The sequence below is a fragment of the Arvicanthis niloticus genome, chromosome 3, assembly GCF_011762505.2.
Source record: "Arvicanthis niloticus isolate mArvNil1 chromosome 3, mArvNil1.pat.X, whole genome shotgun sequence".
Classification (NCBI taxonomy): domain Eukaryota; kingdom Metazoa; phylum Chordata; class Mammalia; order Rodentia; family Muridae; genus Arvicanthis; species Arvicanthis niloticus.
In genome coordinates, this window is record NC_047660.1 from 61,474,078 (window position 1) to 61,495,322 (window position 21,245).

The 21,245-nt window shown below is 38.8% G+C and overlaps 1 protein-coding gene across 2 annotated transcripts in view; it reads left to right on the forward strand.

The window, feature by feature from the left end:
* Positions 1-21,245, forward strand: part of Xpo4 (exportin 4) — an 89,092-nt gene that overhangs the window by 61,687 nt on the left and 6,160 nt on the right. For both annotated transcript variants that reach the window (XM_034498790.2, XM_076930936.1), the window contains 13 exons: positions 550-726; positions 1,290-1,432; positions 1,889-2,034; positions 2,950-3,127; positions 7,650-7,809; positions 8,588-8,757; positions 10,872-11,046; positions 13,941-14,234; positions 14,914-15,094; positions 16,662-16,780; positions 18,033-18,163; positions 18,933-19,050; positions 20,119-20,211. In XM_034498790.2, coding sequence (XP_034354681.1) covers positions 550-726; positions 1,290-1,432; positions 1,889-2,034; positions 2,950-3,127; positions 7,650-7,809; positions 8,588-8,757; positions 10,872-11,046; positions 13,941-14,234; positions 14,914-15,094; positions 16,662-16,780; positions 18,033-18,163; positions 18,933-19,050; positions 20,119-20,211 — 2,085 coding nt within the window. The remainder of the gene's footprint in view (positions 1-549; positions 727-1,289; positions 1,433-1,888; positions 2,035-2,949; positions 3,128-7,649; positions 7,810-8,587; positions 8,758-10,871; positions 11,047-13,940; positions 14,235-14,913; positions 15,095-16,661; positions 16,781-18,032; positions 18,164-18,932; positions 19,051-20,118; positions 20,212-21,245) is intronic.

Here is a 21,245-nt window from a genome sequence, read left to right on the forward strand (position 1 = left end):
TTATGTTTCTTGAGTATATCATTTCTTATGTGGAATTAGCTGTTCTTTTTTATTAAAATAAACTCCTTTTTGTTAAGGAACATCTGTAAAAATTATCTGATTAGGTCAGGTTGCTTTTTTACGAGTTTTAAAGTCACTCAAAAATGTTGGACTAGAAGTTTGTAGCCTAGTAGTAGAGATCTAGCATATGCGAGGTCTCAGATTTTATCCCAGTACAAGAAAAACAAATGTGTAAGAATTATACTTATAGTGTGTTATATATTCTATTTTTTTTGCTTTTCAAAAAGCTAATACTACTTTTGTTTTAAAAATATACATTCCACGAAACATTAAACAATTAGTCTTTTAAAATAAACATTAATTCCATATTGCCAAATAATTGTTTCTTTTGAAATTAGGGAAATTTTAGGTTAATTAATGCTTAATAATTGGAAATACTTTTCTTTTAAAAGCATTTTTTAAAATTGTTTTTGTACATAGCTGTATACCTCTTGCAATGCCCATTTTATTTCTCTAGATATTTGGTTAATTAATCCTCTTTTCCTTTAGCTTGATAAGGATGACATGGTATACATGGAAGCGTATGATAAGTTGCTGGAGTCCTGGCTAACTTTAGTCCAAGATGACAAGCATTTCCATAAAGGCTTTTTCACGCAGCATGCAGTTCAGGTGTTCAATTCCTATATTCAGTGTCACCTTGCTGCTCCAGATGGCACAAGGAATTTGGTAAGTTTTAAGCAAGGTAGAATGAAAAATTAGGCTCTATTTAATCCTATTAGACAACATAAAACACTAAAAATTTGGTATAGGTTCCCTCAAAGATTTGCTGAGAAAAATCTTTAACTATCCACCAGTTTTTATATGTGGGCTGTTAATTATACCTCCTCTTTTCAAGTTTACAGTTAGCCATTTCTGTCTTGCTAGGTATCTGGTAACATCCTATATTAAACAATATCCTATATTCAAAGAACTAGGGAATTGTAAGATGCTAGCTTGTTTTAATGAGAAGTGACAGTCCCCAGTATAAGGGGTAGACTTTAGGTATACAGCTAGCTGTTAGCAGGTGCACAGAGAAGCCTTTCATTCCTTCCTTCTCCTCAATGCTGCCCTCACCCTTTTGATGGCTACCAGGGCGGCTAGCAATGTTAGAAAGGAGTCCTAGAAAGCTGTACCTGTAGATTGGCTCTGTCCAGCTCTTCCTGAAGCCATTTGATAGGGTCACAGACACACATGCCTTATGGGACATGATGCAGTATTTCCTCATTGTTTCTCTTCCTTTCACCAAATAGACTGCCAATGGTGTGGCCTCTCGTGAGGAAGAAGAAATCAGTGAACTCCAAGAAGATGATCGAGATCAGTTTTCTGATCAGCTAGCCAGTGTAGGAATGCTAGGAAGAATTGCTGCCGAGCACTGCATGCCTCTCCTGACAAGGTACGCACAGTCCAGGAACCCCCCGGAGGAGTGCTTTCTGCTCACAACTCCTTGGAGAGCTTTGAACACCCCCACCCCTTCCCAGCACACTGGAGACAGTGAACAGAAGCATGTTACGATTGCATTTTTTGGCTTATATAGTTGGAGCCCAGGCAATACAGTATTGACTGCAGGAATAATGGAAAACAAGGCATGAGAAATGACTTAGAATAACCAGTTTCAAATGCCTGTCATATAAACCTTGCTTGTTTGTAAAGTGTTATTTTAATTCTGTCATAAAATATACATTATATTTCTTCTAGTGCTCATGAGAATGTTGTGCACTATAATATTTTTAAATATATGTATTTTGTGCTAACATCTTAATTTATGTTGTTTAGTTATAGGGAAGTTATCAGTTGTCCTAGACCTTCCTGTCCTGCACTTGATTAGGCTGTTATTTCTTTCCTCTTTTAGTTTACTAGAAGAAAGGGTAACAAGACTCCATGGCCAGTTACAACGGCATCAGCAACAGTTACTTGCTTCACCCGGATCAAGCACCATTGACAACAAAATGCTTGATGATCTCTATGAAGATATTCACTGGCTTATTTTAGTTACAGGTTAGTTACTTTTTCCTCCTAATGTAGTTGCCCGTGAAATCATTTAAACCTGAAAGAGGCCTCATATATTAAAAAGAGTAGTTTAGAGCTGGGTGTGATGTCATTCCTTGTAATTCTAGCCCATAGGAAAGCTGAGATAGGAAGATTGTGGTTTTGAGGCTAGCTTGGGCTACCTAGTGAGACCAACAATATATATATATATTTTTTATATATAGTGCTGAATGACTTGGATATAGATACTATTTGACATAGAGCAATAGAGATTTTTTTTTAAAAACCACTGGCCATCATGTATTCAGGCCTGTTATATGCCAAGTGTTTCCTTTGGATCACATTATAGCCCCTTGAATTAGTACTGTTCCGTGATGTTAACCATCATCATCACCATCACCATCATCATTCCCAACTAACAGATGAAGAAGCTGAAAGTATAAGAAATGGTCATACTGCAGTTAAGTTTGGGAGCCAGAATGCAAGTCTAGGCAGTTTGACTTTTAGGGTCTTTTTCTTGGCCACTGACCCTATTAGTGATTCTATATTGTAATTAAGGAAAACAAAACAAAAAACACTTGACTTTTAAAAAGTTATATATGAATAAATTCCTGATATAATAGTAGAATTCCCATTAACTTAACAGAATAAATTACTCAAGTTTTCAAAGCCTACGTGTCACCATGCATTATGAAATTGATAACTAAACCATTTGTCCTTGATCCTTTGCTGTATTTTTGAGGGTTTTAGTTACCTAAGAGAGTGACAGTTGCTGCACTGCATCTTGAAATTAACAGGTTAATATTATAGTTTACTTTTACATCAACCTATGTGATGTATATAAATCAAAACTGAAAGCATTTATAGTACAATTTGGTAAATAGATTTGTTAAGTGTTCATTTTTAATTTTTTTTAAACTGAAGGCTACCTCTTAGCTGATGATACTCAGGGAGAGACTCCGCTAATACCTCCAGAAATAATGGAATATTCCATTAAGCATTCATCTGAAGTTGACATTAATACAACACTTCAAATTTTGGGATCTCCAGGAGAAAAGGCTTCTTCCATCCCAGGGTACAGCAGAACAGATTCTGTGATTAGGTAATATGAACTCTATAGCTGCGCTCTTGTAATTTATTGTCTCATAAACTCTGAGTTGATGGGTAGATGACTGGAGGGGTAGGCGCTGTGCTGTGAATTGGATACATGAAAGAAACAAGAACTTAGAGCAGCCTCAAAACACAAGGATGGCAGAGGCCCTCTAGCAGGAGTCGGCAGGGCTATCCAGTACTGACGAGAACAAACGTAAAATGAATCTGAATGCAAGACTTGGAAACAGCATTCACTATAATTTATTAAGAACATAGTGTTTGTCCATCAGTAAGCAGTAATGATGTATGTACAGGAACCCTTCATGAGGGAAAAACAGTATTTAGAAACTAGGTGAGCCTTAACAAATATGTATTGCTGTGGAAACTGTGGCAGTGGCTTCTTAAGGAAAACTCTCATTATTATATCATAGAAATAGTTATCCTGTGAGAAACTTGAGCCCTGTCAACAGTAATTACAAGACAGCAAGACTGCCTCTGAGAGGATTCACTGTCTTCCTTTTAGTAAAGGCAATGTTTTCATTAATTCTTAATTGTGAAACTAAAGGGGGTAAATCTGAATTACATGTATTCTTAAAAATTGATTTGAAAATGGTTTTAAGTTTTATTTCATTGTCTTTGAGTTTCAGTTGCCTTGGAGATAGTAGACATGATGATAGCATTGGTCTGTCGGTTACTTAAGGGTTTGCCCTACTTTATTTCTTCAATGTAGACATAAGAGAACATTTAAGCCTCTGCAATAGAAGATATAAGGTTTTTGTTGTTATTATGTTGTTGTTTTAAGGTCAAATAGCAAGTTGATGCCAAGGAATTATTTGGGACTTTATTTCCTTTATTGGTACATTCTTTTGTTTGCCATAAATATAAGCAAAGGTTTCTTTGAGGTTCCTGTTGGGCTTAGATTTTGTCGCTTTGCTTTTGGTTTGTATCCTGGTGAATGTTATTCTAGGACTGTTTACTTCTGAGCTCTGCAGTAGGTGTGTTGTCCTATTTCTTTTAGTAGGTACCACTAGGACCATTTCCCTTAGGTCAGTGTGGGAGCAAATCACCTTCATATTTGAGAGCACAGACTATGGAGTGTTAGAATAGCTAGGTTTTTGTTGTTGTTTTTATTTAAAGAGTTCTTAGGAAATTGGTTTGATATATGGGAGAAACAACCTTAGGTTTACTAAAAATGTAGTACATTCTTTTTAAAGAAAATGAATTTTTTTTTTTTTAAGTTTTTCAAGACAGGGTTTCTCTGTGTAGCAAATTTCTTAAGAATTCTTTCTTAAGAAAGAATTATTGAGTACCTTCATGGGTTGCAAACTTTTTGGGCACATGGGTTACATTCATGAACAAAACAAGCAAAATCTACTCCCCCATTAGAGTTCTTGTTAGGGAGAGCTGGTCACCAAGTGATAGGATGTGTTAGAAGACAGGAAGTGCTGTGGGTGAATAGCCAACTAGGGCAGGGCACCTGAAGCACAGGCTCCTGCAGGGCTTCTTGCAATTTTGAGTAGTATGATTCACATAAGCTTCATTTAAATGACTTCTGAGCAAGAATTGAGGTTGTTGATGAGAGAGTCTTTAATGTGCCCAGGGGAAGAACATTCCAGCTAGAGCAAAAATAAAATAACTAATGGAAAGGTCCTCGCCATAACTGTCATGGTCAAGCAGCTATGGCCAGAATGCTATTGTGGACCAAGCTGAGAGAAATAGATTTTTAAAGGAGATGGAATTGTAGAAATAAGTAGGAGGAAAAGTTAACCTTCAGGGGCTGTAAGACATCTTTGCACTGAAGGAGATCGGGGTGATGCTATGAGTTCTGAATAGAGGAGTAAGTCACACGCAGAGCTTTCCTCGATTCCCACTCTGATTCCCAGTGTAATGAGTGGGGAAGTGGAGAAGCTGCCTGTGGGTCTAGTCATAGTTATGAAAGAGTTATCAGCAATATCCAGACTAGGTTACAGCAGAAGGGTGTGAGACTCTAAGGCCTGACTTATCATGCTAACTTTTGGTTTATTACAGTTAGGATGCAAATATAATACCTGACTGATTAGGGAAGCCGAGGACTGCTGGAATATAAAGTATTTGACAGTATAACTTGACTAGGGTATTGATCAAGAAATATTAACAACTAAAAAGTATTTGCTCAGTTTTTTCTTCAACTCAACCTTTGGATGGGATTTAAGGATGGGACTCCTAAGACCACGGAGTGTTTCAGGAGTCTTACTTCATCTGATCCACTGGCAGAATACTTGGCAGCCAGCTGCTTGACAGATGAAAGGAAGGAAGAAGGCATTGTAGTAGGGTGGAGAGGTATTGTTGTCATAGGAGAGGTGAGTTTAGAGAGGCAGGAGAGGGGTCTGTCGGGCTCATGAGCAGGATTTGCAGGAGGGAAGTGAGCTGTTTACAATAAAGTCTTATGGACGGTGGAGTTAACTGACAGGCCAAGTTGGGAAGCAGTTCATTTTCAGTCTTAGGGAGAATTTGGAAACTGGCCCTTGGGTTTGAGAGGCGTTTGTGAGAGTTCTCCAGGCTACTGCTGATTTCTGGACATGGTATAGCGAAGGGAAATAAGGAAGGGAGGTTCTGAAGGACTGCCTGACCTCTGTTTCTACTGCCCTCTCACCTCTTTTCCACTAGACAAAAGAAAGACTCAATGTTTGGGGACTGACAAGTGTATGGGTGCCCAAAGACTACTAAAGAGAAAGGCAGTTTCAGATCACCTGTTGCTGATGGCTAGGTAGCCAATAACACAGTCCATTACATCACACAACACCAAAAGGGGCCCAGCTTGGCCAGATGAAATTACTTGATTTTGAGTTTTATCATCCAAATAACAGATGACCTTAGTGTTTGAAAAATAACTTCTGTTTTTTAATGGGAACAAGTTTTTTGTTTTTTGTTTCTCCGGTGCTTACATCTCTTGAGAAAGAAATCAACTTTTGCTGTACTTTAGTTCATTCTGGCAATGAGTAATATTCACAAGTATATAAACCAAGTAGGAGATATAAAACCCTTTGGTTATTCTCCCCCCACCCCCACCCCCCAATCACAAAATTGGGCTGACAATGTAGCTTAGTGGTAGACTACTTTGCCTAGCATATATAAGCTTCTAGGTTGGAACTCTAGCACTGGGGTAATTGTTTTATAATTTAAATTTGTGTTGCATTTTGTTCTATAGTATGCTGTTAAGTAATAGTAAGTCAATCCAGACCTTTAATTTCTAAAGGTCTTATAGCTTTATGATTATTAAAAATATATGAAAAGTACAATATATAAATGTTTGTGTTATAGAAAATAGTGCAATTGGTAAATAGTGTTTGGGGAAATAAAGTTCAAATAAAGGAAGTTTGTTTTAAATAGATTGTGGTAGTTGTCAACACTGCAAATATTGAATTGTAATGCATACTCTTAAAGTACCAATTTAACCATTTTATTTCAAATTCTCTTAGGCTTTTATTTATATTTAAAATAATTTAGTATTACAGGAAAAGTTTATTAAATCATTATTGATGAACATGAAGTTATTGGGATTTCTGTTATTCATGTTCATGTATACTCTAAAATTTAGAAAGTTTGAGCGATGGTTCATGCAGAACATGTAGATAGTGTGTGTGAGGGGTACAGGGGATTTTAGATGGACACTTCTAATTTAAAGAAAAGTCCAGAGAAGAGTCTATCATAAAGACTGGGAAATAGTAAGCAGACAGATGGGGACATAGGAAGTGAGACCAAGGCAACTTTAGAGGGAGCTCCTTCAAAGGGGCCGGGTGGTCAACAGTAGTACCAAGTACTTCTTGGTGAGAGATCAGGTCAATAAAGAATGAACATGTCCATCTAGTTTGATTACACAGGAATTTCAGTCTTCTTGAGGGCAGGAAGGAATAAAGCAGAGGCCAGATCATAGTGATTAGAGTCCTAGTCTGGGCATTGATATTCATTACAACCTGTGCTTCCTTGTTTTTGGCTAAAGTCAAGTTAAAAATATATAATTTCTAGTATGTCCATTTTCTATTTCCATAATGTGAGAATAGGCAATATGTTATTACTTACTTAGGTAGATAATTATTCTAAGAAGGTTTTTAGATTATCAGACAATATGCAGGACCATGGGATTTGGAGACAAAGCTCAATACTTACAACATTCTACTAAGTCAATTCTCAGATCTTAAAGCATAACAGGACTCGTCTTTTGTGACACAAAAATATAAACTGTCTACTGGAGGAGTGATGAAAAATTTGGCTTATACTGTGAACATTTAATTTTATGTGTTCCTCCATTTTGAATTGAAAACTACGCTTTAGACAGTGATGCTGCATTGCATCTGCAGTTCCAGCCTGAGCAGAGGCTGCTTCTTATCCCTCCTTTGTCTTGACTCTAGAGGATTAGGAATGATGTGGGGACTTTATCTACAACCCTGTTGATGAGAAATTTTCACACATAGCCTAGCCTGGTATAAAGAAACAAAAAGGATTTTTATAGGGGAAAAAAATAGGGTTAGCAACTTCCTGTTTTCTTTCCACAGGCTGTTGTCTGCTGTGCTAAGAGTCTCAGAAGTTGAATCTCGAGCAATAAGAGCAGATCTCACTCATCTACTAAGCCCTCAAATGGGCAAAGACATTGTTTGGTTTCTAAAACGCTGGGCCAAGACTTACCTCCTGGTAGATGAAAAACTGTATGATCAGGTGAGGACATAAAAACAGTAAGTCTTTTTGGGTTTATGATGATGGTAAGCGTAGAGATAGGATGATTCTGTCTGTCTGGCTGGCTGGCTGGCTGGCTGGCATATGAAAACAAAACTTAGCTGGGTTTGGTGACACACGCCTTTTGTCCCAGCACTTGGGAGGCAGAGTTAAGTAGACCATTGAGTTCTAGGACAGCCATAGACACACAGAGAAACTGTCTTAAAAGAAAAATAGAGAAGGAGGAAGAGGAGGAGGAGGAGGGAAGAAGAGAAGGAGGAAGAAAAGAAGAAGAAAGAGGAGGAAGAGGAAGAAAAGAAGAAGGAGAAGAAAACAGAACCTGTTTAAGAGAGACAACACTCTGGTATAAAGAAATGAAAAGGATTTTTATGAAAAAATGTAAGGGGTGGGTGTGAATGCTGTTGCTTTACATTTTTAGAGTATGACAGTTGATTCTATTGATTTTAGCCAGTATTAAGATACTTTACCATTAGATTAATATGTTTTTATATTGTCTTTGAGATGCGCATATCTATTTATTTTAAGTATGTTACTTTTCAGTTTGTTAATAATTTACTAAGACTAAAACTGACAAAAAATTAGTTGAAAAACATGGGTGGAGTAAGGATTATCTTTTTGATTCAACAAATGAAAAATGATAAAACTAATGTGAAGTGAGAATCTCTTTAGGCTTCGATGATAATTTCCTTGTTGATTTTCTGTGGATTATTTTTTTTAGCTGATCTTTCTGACTTTAGAAATTCTTACCTTTTATGTTAAGATAAGTTTGCCATTGAGCACAGCATTTGGAGCAGATACAGAGGGTTCCCAGTGGATTATCGGCTACCTCTTACAAAAGGTCATCAGCAATCTGTCAGTGTGGAGTAGTGAACAGGACCTTGCGAATGATACTGTTCAGCTCCTTGTCACTTTAGTAGAAAGAAGAGAAAGGTAAGGAGTGGAGAGGAGCAGGGACTTCTGTTTTCTCTTTAGTGACTGGCAAATGGTTACAATATCAAAGTCCATTTAAGATCTCTATTTTCAGAGTGGTATTTTAAAACCTCTCCATAGTGTTGTTAAAAATGCATATGGCAGCTTTCTCTTTTATTGATAGGTAATTGTACTGGCTGTTGGCATCGGAAAACCTGTTTTAAAAACATTTTCAGGATCTGGAAAGATGCCTCAAAGCTTACATACGCTGTCTAAACTGGGTGGTGATATTGTACACTTTTAATCCCAGCACTCTGGAAGGCAAAGGCAGGCAGATTTCTGTGAGTTCAAGGCCAGCCTGGTCTACAAACTGAGTTCCAGAACAGCCAGGACTACACAGAAACCCTGTCTCAACAAACAAATCAACAAAACAACAAAAAAAGAACACTGGCTGCTCTTCCAGAGGACCTTCATTTGATCCCCAGCATACAACTTGTAACTTACAACTGTATGTAACTGGTTTCTAAAGATTGGCTGTCATCTTTGACCACCGGGTATACACAATGTACACCGACATGCATGCAGGCAAAACACATTCATCCACATAAAATAATAATCTTTTTAAAACCCACTTTCCTGTATAATACTCTTATTTGATATGTTTCAGTGTGCCTCCCACTGAACACTTCATTACCCCTCAAGCCCCTCCCCCCAGAGGGTATACCCTTGGCAGTCCTGGAACTTACTCTGTGGACCAATGTGGCTTCAACTCAGAGATCTGCCTACCTCTGCCTCCCAACTGCTGGCATTAAAGGCATGTGCCACCATACTTGGCTCAGTGATTCCCATTTATTGGTGAGAACAACTAATGTTTAAACTGATGTTGCAAAATAAAACTTTTATGCTTTCTATAGCAAATTGTAGATGTATTTTAATTTTTCTTATTGCATAGGAATTTTATTGTTGTTCATGCTATTGGCTGTGACTGCCATTCTGAGTATTGTTCATAAAGATCTCACTTGAGCATGAGATTCAGGGCTGTTCTAGCTCCTTGTCCCTGTCCCATGTTTTCCCTGGGGAGTCTGATTCTGCCTATCCCCAATAGAGGACAGCAACTGACCAAAGGACAAGCCCAGTTTGCTGAAGCAGAAATTTATTAGAGTGTGGGTGAGGGGTTACTTATGGCACAACTGCATCACCAGAAGTCACCCCTCTGCCTCCAGTGGACGGCTGCTCATAAATGTTCATCATCAGAGCCCCTTGCACAAGTTGGGGCAGCCACAGCACCAATGAGTCCCCTTAGTCCACAATTGATCACCATTGATAGAACCTGGGAGATGGGCTTCCTTAGTCTTAGACGTTCCTTGATCCTCTCCCACCTTCCACAAAGAAATGGCTCTACAGAAATTCTCATTTTACAGTCAGAAAATTGATGATGATGATAAAAGAAAATTAAGTAAAAAATGTCATGTTCTTGGGTTTAAATAAAGACCAGTGTAACTCAAGAGTTCATATTGAGTTTATGATACTATTCTTTAAAATTTACATTCAGAGGGGCAGAAGAGGTAGCTCAGCAGTTAGGAGGACCAATGTTTGTTTCCCAGAATCCACACTGAGTGGCTCACAGCTGTTTGTAACTCCATCTCAAGAGGATCTGGTGTTGTGTTCTGTGCTACAGATACCTATGCATGTGTCACACACAGACTCACATATCCACACACAAACAAATTTAAGAATTACATCCAGTCATATCCATATTCTCAGTACTAAGGAGGCTGAGGAAGGAAGATTGCAAGAATGTGATCAATCTAAGTAGCATAGCAAAGTTTTGCTTCAGCAGATTTTAAAATTAAATGCTATGTACCCTTCAACCCTCCATCCCTTTTATTGTGTGAATTGCCTGTATGAGTTCACATGCACCATGTGTCTGAATGCCTGGAGAGAAAACTGATCCCCAGAAACTGGAGTTATAGGTGGTTGTGAACTGCCATGTGGGTGCTAGGAACTGAACCCAGGTCCTTGGTAGTAGTCACCTTTAACCATTGAGCCATCTCTCTGGCCCTGTCCAGTTTTTATTTTTTTAGTAGATATATATGTAGTGAACATAACTTAAGTTTTATTATTTCTACCTGAAGGGCAAACTTAGTAATTCAGTGTGAAAACTGGTGGAACCTAGCGAAGCAGTTTGCAAGCCGAAGCCCACCTCTTAATTTCCTGTCCAGCCCAGTGCAGAGGACACTGATGAAGGCTCTGGTCTTAGGAGGTTTTGCACATATGGACACAGAAACCAAGCAGCAGTATTGGACAGAGGTAACAGTCCCTTCTCTTTTAATTCTTCTCTCACTTTACAGATGTTAGAAAACATCTGTTCTGTGAGCTTTCTCAAGGCGCTTATTTTATTGCAGCATATTAAAGTTCTTTGATTAAAAAAAAAAAACAGATGTTAGAGTCTGGAGACAAACACTTCAGCAGTAACTTTCCTTACGTTCTTCCTCATCAACCATTGGAAGCCTATTTGATAAATACTGTTTCAAGGCTTATCCGACCCCACTTGTCTGACACATTCACTATTATTAATGGTTTCTATGCTTCAGGTATATTTTCCCAAGCTGGATGAGAACATGAATTGGTGCATCTTTATCAATATGCAAAAAGTATGGTGGATGGCTCAAAGCTCGAACACTTGCTTTACCATGCCAAGGCCTTGGGTTAGTCATCCTGTCCCCAAAAGTAAAAGAAACTATGACATGAAGAACCACAGGCATGCTCTGTCTTGAAAAGGAGATGAAAATTACAGTGCATTTTGTTTCCTGGCACTTCTCTTACCTTTCTGGCCTAAGCAACAAATTCTTGCTGCCTATGTGTCCAAAGAAGGTGTTCATAGAGTTCTTTTTAAGGTCTACAAGGATGAGTCTGTGGCTTCTGGTAGTTATTGACAACCTTTGGCACTTCTGTTGTTCACAGGTTCTCTGTGTACTCTGCATGCAAATTTCCTCGATGTATAAGATACTGTATTAGAGTAGAACACCCTCCATTATGACTGAATTCTAACTTACTTTATCTCAAACAACTTTGTTCAAATGAGGTCATTTTCTGAGCTTCTAATTCAACCATAGTGTGGGCACCTTCTATAATAATTTATTTCTTGAATCAAGAGTATATGTAGAGGTCTGGCCTCTGGTCCTTGTGTCTAGGGTGTAATACCTGTAAAGGTAAGGGTACAAGAACAGACAGTCATCTATCTATGTTTTTAATAGCTAAGCTAAAACAGGCTGACTTTTTAAATCCTCCCTCCACCCCCCGTAGTGCAGGGGTGGGTCTAGAGAAATGATTTGTTGGTTAAAAACACAAACTGCTCTTCTTGAGTACACAAGTTTGTCTCCTGGAATCCACTTTAGGTGGCTCTCAGCTCCCTGTAACTCCAGGTACAGGAGACCTGATACCTCTGGTTCTGTGAGCACCTGCATGCATGTGAACATACCTGTTACATACAAATATAAACACATACCCAGAGGGTGACTGACCATAGTCATCTTTGTCAGTTGCTCTCATTCTTAATTTCTGAGATAAGTCTATCACTGTGTCTGAAACTCTGATTTCAGCTAGACTGGCTGGCCAGCATACCCCAGGAGTCATCCTATCTCTGTCTTCCAGCACTGGGATTATAGGCACTCAGTTTATTCATGAGTGCTGAGGTCCTCACACTTTATGTGGTGACTTGGTTGTTTTTCTGTTCTGTTACTGTGAAAACACACCATGACCAAGGCAACTTATAACATAAAGCATTTGATTATGGGCTTGCTTACAGTTTCAGAGAAGGACTCTATAACCGTCATGCCAGAGAACATGTAGGCAGGCAAACATGGCACTGGGGCAATAGCTTACATGTTGAGACAACAACCATGAGGCAAAGAGAAACTAACTAGAAAAGATGACTTACGTCTTCCAACAAGGTTACACCTTTCATCCTTACCAAAAAGCTTCACCAACCAGGAACCAAGTATTTAAATATGAGCCATTGGGGTCCATTCTTACTCAGACCACCACATGTAGCAAGTACTTTACCAACTAAGACATTTCTTCAACCCTAAAAATACTCTTTAACACCCAGAATAGGACTGATTGTATGCAGTTGTATTCTATGCCAAGAATTGTGGGGGAGTCAGGGGAGGACCAGACAAAGGCTTCATAATTTGATTGTATTACAATAGAAATTGGCAAACTGACTCATACACCCAACATGGTTGCTGTGTCTGTAGATAATCCTTTACTGAGTTATCACTCTGTGTTCATATGACACTGCTGAACTGCACAGTATACAGTACTTACTCTCTGGTCCTTGATGGAGAAACACTTTGTTGATTACCTATTGAAGAGTTCTGATTTTTGTTTTTGTTTTTTCATCCTTATAATTTTTTGGCCAATCATATGGAAAAATGTAGAGAGAAGTGGCAGAATTAAAAAAAAATAAATGGTGACTAGAGACCCTGTATCCAAAACAATTACATGTCTGTGTGTTGGTGTTTTTTCTTAATAGTGAAACTATTAAAAAAACAAAATAGGGGGCTGGATGGAGAGATTGCTAAGTGGGTAAAGCACTTATCCCAAGAGTATGAGGATGAGGGTTCAGACATTCAGCATTGCATAAAAAGCTAGGTGTGCACAAAGGTTCACTTAGAATCCCAGCACTTGTAAGACAGACAGAGTATCCCCAGGGCAAACTGGTACCTGGATTGGTCAAAGTAGCAAGCTCTAGGTTCAGCAAATACCTTGCCTCAATAAAGTGGTTACCTAATGCCAACACACATGTGCAGTAAAACTAAAAAGAATTGTGAAAGAATAATAAAATACCCCCTCCCAAAGAACTTACAAAGAATGGGATCAAAAGAACCATCTTCTGTGACTTGAGTCCTTTCTTTGTATATAGCACAAGCTACGATGATCCTCAGTATGGACAGCGTACCTCAAACCTGTATTCTAGCATGTAGGAGTCAGAGATAGGATTCCTGAGAAACTGAAACCAGCCTGTTCTACTGAGCAAGACCCTGTTTCAAAGAATTAAGGGGTAGGGAACTTAGTGGTTCACATAGTCCTTGTTTTGTGTGCTCAGTCTGCACCAATGAGAATATTCTGGGAAATATACTCATCCAAGTTGAGGAATTCACTCTGCATCTTGGGAAGTTTATGCTGTGATGCCTCCACAGGTTCTTCAGCCTCTTCAGCAGAGATTCCTGAGAGTGATCAACCAGGAGAACTTTCAGCAAATGTGTCAGCAGGAGGAAGTCAAACAGGAGATCACTGCCACACTAGAGGCCCTGTGTGGCATTGCTGAGGCCACCCAGATCGACAATGTAGCCATCCTGTTTAATTTTTTAATGGACTTCCTTAACAATTGCATTGGTTTAATGGAAGTTTACAAGAATACTCCAGAAACTGTCAATCTCATTATAGAAGTTTTTGTGGAAGTTGCACATAAACAAATATGCTATCTTGGAGAGGTAAGTTTTATTCCTTCAGGATTGTAAGTCTCTGAAGCAATGATACTCCATTCTTTGCTTCACATTTAATGCATAGTTTTGTTTCTCCAAGATAGGGAATCAAGCTGAATGAATATAATGTCAGTGTTATAGGAGGACTAATGTATTAAATATAGTTGTACTCTTACTATAGGTATACTTTTATTATTGATCTTTGTTTTCTTGTTGTTGAATGGTTGTTTTGTTTTAGTTTTGTGATGGAGTCACCCTATGTAGACAAGGTTATCCTCAAACTCACGGAGCTCCATCTGTGTGTGTGTGTGTGTGTGTGTGTGTGTGTGTGTGTGTGTGTGTGTGTGTGTGCGCGCGCGCGCGTCTGTCTGTCTGCCTGCCTGCCTGCCTGCCTGCACACGTGCATGCTAGAAGTCAAGGGTGGGTCTCTACCTTACTTTCTGAGATAAGGACTTACTAACTGACCCTACAGCTTACCAAGTCAAGCAGGCCAGAAGGGCTCTCTTGTCTTCTCCTTGGTACTAGGATCGTAATCACGCACCACCACTGGGGATCTGTGCTCAGGTGCTCATGTTTGTTTGGCAAGTACTTTAATGGTAGAGCTACTGTTGTAATTTAGAGTAGATTTACACTTTGACTCATCTACTAGATCCTACCAAGTAATAGCATTCCTCATATTTTCTTACAGTCCAAAGCTATGCATTTATATGAAGCCTGCCTTACTTTGTTACAAGTGTATTCTAAGAATAACTTAGGGCGGCAAAGGATAGACGTGACGGCGGAAGAAGAGCAGTACCAGGACCTGCTGCTCATTATGGAGCTGCTCACTAACCTTCTCTCAAAGGAGTTCATAGACTTTAGTGACACAGGTGAGTCTCGTAGTGTTCTTTCATCTATTACTGGTTTTGTTAAAGCTATAGCTTATTGTCTTCAAGTAAAATCTCACGAGGAAGCTCATTTTTCCAAACAAATGGAAGTAAATTTCTTTGGTTGACGTGAAGTTAGAGATGAAGATCTTTCTCTTGTCTACTTTTGAAATCTGAATATGAGCTTTTATTTGTTCAGTTCTCTTTTTTAGTATAAAAGTCAATTTATTCTACAACTATCACACACGCTTATGTAAAAGAAAAATGGCTTCTGCCTCCCTTTTCTCCTCAGTTATGCAGTTCTTTATAAATGCTAACTGCTGCTATTCCCACAATGCCATGCAGCAGATGCTATTGCCATTCTCACTTTACTGATGAGCGAACAGTGCAGACTCATTGGCTTACTCTCCCACATGCTCATAGCTAGTACATTTGTGTTCACATTCAAATGCCTATATGTATGTGTCTGTAGACCCTGTAGGCAGCTCCTTTCAATCTGCATCGAGTCCTCTTTAGCAGATATCCCGCATATCAGTTGCATTATGATTCATAACAGTAATCAAATTGCAGTTATGATGTAGCAATGAAATAATTTTTGGTTGGGGGTAACCACAACATGAAGAACTATATCAAAGAGTCAAAGCATTGAGAAACACTGCTGTAGAGGGGTATTTCATTGGCTTTTCTATGTCTTCTGAGATGGTTGCCCATCAAACTCAGCATTTTATGAATACAGCATGGAAAATCCATTGAAGTGGGAAGTACTGGATTTTAAAAATAACTGTACTTACAGACAAGAGCTTGGTCAGTCAGTAAACCTCATTAGCACAGCTTATCTCTGCTTTGTTCATATGCTACTGCCTTGTTTGTTCTATAAATTTGTTCTCAGAGTAGCAGGCAGGAAGAAGTGCAGCTGCTCCACAAACACAGAGGCTGAGGGGCCGCTTATCCTCAGTGCCTTTAAATGTTTACCCTTGCCTTCAGTGCACGTTCTTTAAGGTTTTCAGAGTCTTTTCCCTCGCTAGTTAGCCTTACCAACCTGCTAATTTATTTTCAAACCTGATAGAAGTGGGTTGTTTATAAGAGAAAACCTTGTATCTAGTATTGCCTCTTATTGTGCATTTGTGGTTGGAGATTTTTTTTACTCGTTCTCTAAGCTGGTACTGTAGCAACCCACATGAGTCACTTGCCCAATTCTTGAAATTGTTCTTTCTCAGTTGACTTTGTTGGTTCATTTTTCTTGTTCATTGTCTACCCTGTTAATTTCATAGTTCAGTAGGCTTGTCCAAAGTAGTTGGAGGTACTGAAGTAAGATACTAGGGCATTAATGTTAACCTTGATTTCAAGAATGTCTTTTGCCCTTACTTATACACTGTTACTGTATCAGATACTCAGATTTTCCTACTATAATACAAAAGGATGGCGTGGGTTGGGCTTAATCAGATTTCTCTGTTATCCATTAATGGATTTCTTGGGTCTTTAAGCTTGATTCTATTCGTGTTTTCATAAAGGAATATGGGCTTTGGAGATTTAAGTTACCACTGTACAAGTATGCTTTTTATTTTGATAGATGAAGTGTTTAGAGGACATGAGCCAGGACAAGCAGCAGGCAGATCTGTATCAGCAGCTGATGTCGTTTTGTATGGAGTAAACCTAATTCTGCCCTTAATGTCACAAGATCTTTTGAAGGTAATTAAAATAATATGAACATAAGAGTATTAACATTTCTATTTCTATATTTCTACTGCAGTTTACTGTGCTTACCTCTTAGTACACGGGCCCTAGTCCTGTGTGTGCAGATAATTAGTGACTGATTTTATCAGAGACTACCTCAGGAAAACAGTTTCTGCTAGCAGTTTTAATTATCTTAGAATTTGTCATTTTGTTTGTAAACTTTATTCTTGGCCAAAGGAGCCTGCGATAGTGGCTGTTTTCCAAGCCCTTCCGTGTAGAGACAAGATAGTAGAAACCAAGGTAAATTTAAAGGTTTTTTTCTTTTCTTTCTTTTTTTTCACATTACGGCTCTATTGTGCCTTAGTTCTACCAGTTAGTATTAAGGTAGGTGGCACTGAGGTTGCCTTTTACTCATTCCAGAAGCACTCTAGGGGAGAAGATGTTGTGTGTTACGTGTTATCACAGGATAAGGCAAGAAGAAGGCTATACTAGAGAAGGAGAAGGGAGTGTGTGTCTGTGAATGGATCCCATGCACATGTGCACTGACTGCATCTGATAGGGTGGGTGGGACAGAGGTAGTGTATAGGGAGATGGAGACAAAACACTAAGGGTAACTCTTTACGCTCTCCTATGTACTTTCCTCCCCAAGGAATGTCTATTGGGCAAGGCCTGCTGACCCATGAACCAAGAGTTTTTGTAACTACTCTTAGGATGGGAGAGTTCACTCAGCTTTTTACACTGGTTTGCTCTTTGTGGTTTTCCGTTCTACTAAGTCAGCCATTGTAAGCATTTAGTGCACCTTTCCTCTGTGCTTAGACTAGATTGCCTGCTTTCCCTCAGTTCTTCGGGGTTGTCCCAGTAGAAAGATGGAAAAGGACTGACTACTTTACTTTATTCATAATGTTTATCAGTTTAACATGTTCTCTAACACATTAAATGGACATTAACACATTAATCAAAGCCTTTGTTCCCAGACCATTTAGTTGTTGGACTGCTTTGTTTACTTGTTCAGGGTCAACACAGACTACCAGGACTTTTCTGTATCTCCCACTAGCCTCCAGGAAGAAAATTCTTTCTACTTTGTATTTTTTCAGTAACAGCTACTGAAAGATTCCCTTTACTATAACTTATTTTACATTTCTGTAGGTCTTAATGTTTTCTATATTTTGTATACATCTTGAAAATTGTTGTACTGATTGTGAACTTTGTGGTTTTTTTTGTTTTATTAGACAGTATTAAACAAAAATATTTAATACTTTTTTTTCAGTTTCCAACCCTTTGTAATCAATATTACAAATTGATCACATTCATTTGTGAGATTTTTCCTGAAAAGATACCCCAGCTTCCTGAGGATCTGTTTAAGAGTCTGATGTATTCCCTAGAACTAGGAATGACATCGTATCCTTTAAATGGACATTGTTATTAGGGGAGGGAGATTCTTATTTAAAGTTTAAAGTTTTTAAAATGTTTGTTTTTCTTTTATAGCTCAATTTGTAACTGCTTTAATTCTCCTTCCTTCCTTCCTTCCTTCCTTCCTTCCTTCCTTCCTTCCTTCCTCCCTTCTTTCTTTCCTTCCTTCTTCTCTCCCTCCCTCCCTCCCTCCCTCCCTCCCTTTCTTTCTTTTTTTGAGTCAGGGTTTCTCTGTGTATCCTTGGTTGTCCTAGAATTCACTCTGTAGACTAGGCTCAGATATCCACCTGCCTCTGCCTACCCAGAACTGTGATCAGAGGTTTACACCACCATGCCCAGCTCTAATTCTGTTTCTTTTGTGAATTTCTATGTTTTTTTTTTTTTTTTTTTAATTTTCTTTTCATACATGTAGCACATGGCCCTCTGGTTATCCCTTCATTAGGTCTTGTGATATATTGCAGTTGGTTCTCTAGTCTTAGCTTGCTGACCTTATAACATCATCATTTGTATAGTCATCTGTAGAAACAAGCTAGATGTCACTGGACCTGGAGACTCAGAGGCCATCTAGTATGGAAATACTCTTTTCTAACTCAGCTCAATTGAGACACTGCAGTCTGGCCTGTCTCTACCATCTGAATTCATTCCTACCAAAGTCCTATGTACAGTGTAGCTGCCTTTTTTTTTTTTTTTTTCTCTCTCTCTCTTTCATAAAGTCAGGTATACCTGATATTGTTTGCTCTTTGACCGTTGTATTCAGAATGAGTTCAGAAGTATGCCAGCTCTGTCTCGAGGCCTTGACACCATTAGCTGAACAATGTGCTAAAGCACAAGAAACGGATTCACCTCTTTTTCTAGCAACTCGACACTTCCTTAAGGTAAGATGTTTGGTGGATAAGTTGGAGAATCATGTACTTAACCAAGCTGAGTGGTACTTGCCTCCCAAGCCAACTAACTAGGAAGCTGAGGCTCAGCAGAGGTTCAGTTACAGAGTGATCAAGGTCCTCAAACTAAACAGAGGGAGCTGCTTTGTTTGTAGGTATATAGGTATTTTGTCTGGATGGATGTCTTTGTATCACATGAGTGTCTGGTGCCTATGGAAACCAAAAAAGGGCATCAGACCCCCTGGAACTAGATTTACAGTTGAGAACTATTGTGTGGATGGTAGGAATCGAATCAGGGTCCTTTGGAAGGGCAGCCAGTGCTCTTTAACCCTTGAGCTATCTTGTCAGACCCATGAAACTCTTGATTCAAATGAAGATGTACTTACATTCTGTTGGGGAAGAGGAAATATTTTATTCACTGTTTTTTTGTTGTTGTATGTTGGTTTGATTTGATTTTGGCTTTTTGAGACAAAGTTTTTCTGTGTATCTTTGACTGTTATGGAAATTATTATATAGACCATGCTGGCCTCTAACTCAGATTTTCTGCCCTCTGCCTCCTAAGTGCTGGGATTAAAGGTGTGTAGAGACCAATTCCTCAGGAACATGTTCTCTTCCACTTCTGTTTCTGTGTTTTGGTTTTTTGTTTGTTTTGTTTTGTTTTGTTTTGTTTTGTTAAGACAGGGTTTCTCTGTACCCCTGACTATCCTGGAACTCACAGATATCCACCTGCCTCTATAGACCAATCTGGCCTTGAACTCACAGATATCCACCTGCCTCTGCCTCCTGAGTGCTGGGATTAAAGCTGTGCCCCACCATTGCCTAGCCCATTTTATATCCTTGAATGATGCTATAAATATTATGAGGAATTTGATACTTTTAATTTAGATTCCATAGAATATAACACCTGTGTGTTTTCCATGGATTAAAAAAATGATTTAATAATTAACTTGTTAATGTAAGAAATCATACTCTGACTGCCATCCCCTTTTCAGACCAGAAAGGGACTAGAGATTTAAATAATTATTCTGTATTTTATGAATGTATCTTATTATGTACTTTCAGCTGGTTTTTGATATGCTGGTCTTGCAAAAGCACAACACGGAGATGACTACTGCAGCAGGTGAAGCATTCTACACATTGGTGTGTTTGCACCAGGTATTGCACCCCCTTTGCACATCAGCTCTTTATGGATCCAGGGGCACCTAAGCCCATGACCCCAAGGAGGTTTCTCAGCTTTTCTCATGAGCTCTAGGCTTATGGTTTATATTTATAGGCAATCTGTTTGTCGGATCAAAGGAGCCTGTCTCTGTTTGGAGCCATTCTTTGATGCCGTTCTCACCCAAAAGCTTGGCTTTAATCTCTTGTGCTAGGAGCCAGGTGCATGCACACGAGAGAGTGGTTGGTGTCTTTGAGAAATTGAGATTTCATAAAGTGGCAAGGTGAATCAGATTGGGAGCAGGAGCTTGCCTTCAGAGAGCATAAAGAACAGAGTATTATTTTGTTTAGTGATTTGGAAACAATTTCTTTTGTGGGGGGGGTTTGTTTGTTTGTTTGTTTTTTTGTTGTTGTTTTTTTTTAAACCTTAAAGATCCCAAAACATCATTGTTGTGGGATTAATGTAACAGAAGTGCACCAGCCTCCTGATTCTGAAAAAATGATGCCTATCAACTATATAAAAGGACAAATTGGGGGAGTGTGACTTAATTTTCCATTCCCCTCATATCTTAATGTGGCCAAGTGATTGGTTGGAGAAGCTTTGTTGCCCTAAAAGTAGGATTTTCTGACCTAACTGGTAAACCCTCCCCCACTTCTTCTAGAAAATGTGTTGCTTTTTGTTGAACTGTAAAGATCCTAAAGTATTATTGCTGTGGGATTAATGTAAGAATATATATCCCAAGCTGGAAGCGCTCCAGGCCTTCCTTTCCTGTGTTGTGCTCTTGTGACAACTACTTACAAGCATTTCCTTTCAGATGTGTGCTCCTTTTCTGTCACGTTGATTACTAAGGCACCATGGGCTTCTTCCCCATGTGTATAAGCCAGTACACTCTGATTACCTTGTCAAGAGTCTTTTTAGACTTTCCATTTTAGATATGCTCAAAAGGGCCTGGGAGGTTGGCTCAGAGGGTGCTGTAGGTACTTTCCTCTAAGCCTGATGACTTGAGTTCAATCCCTTAATCTTATGTACATGG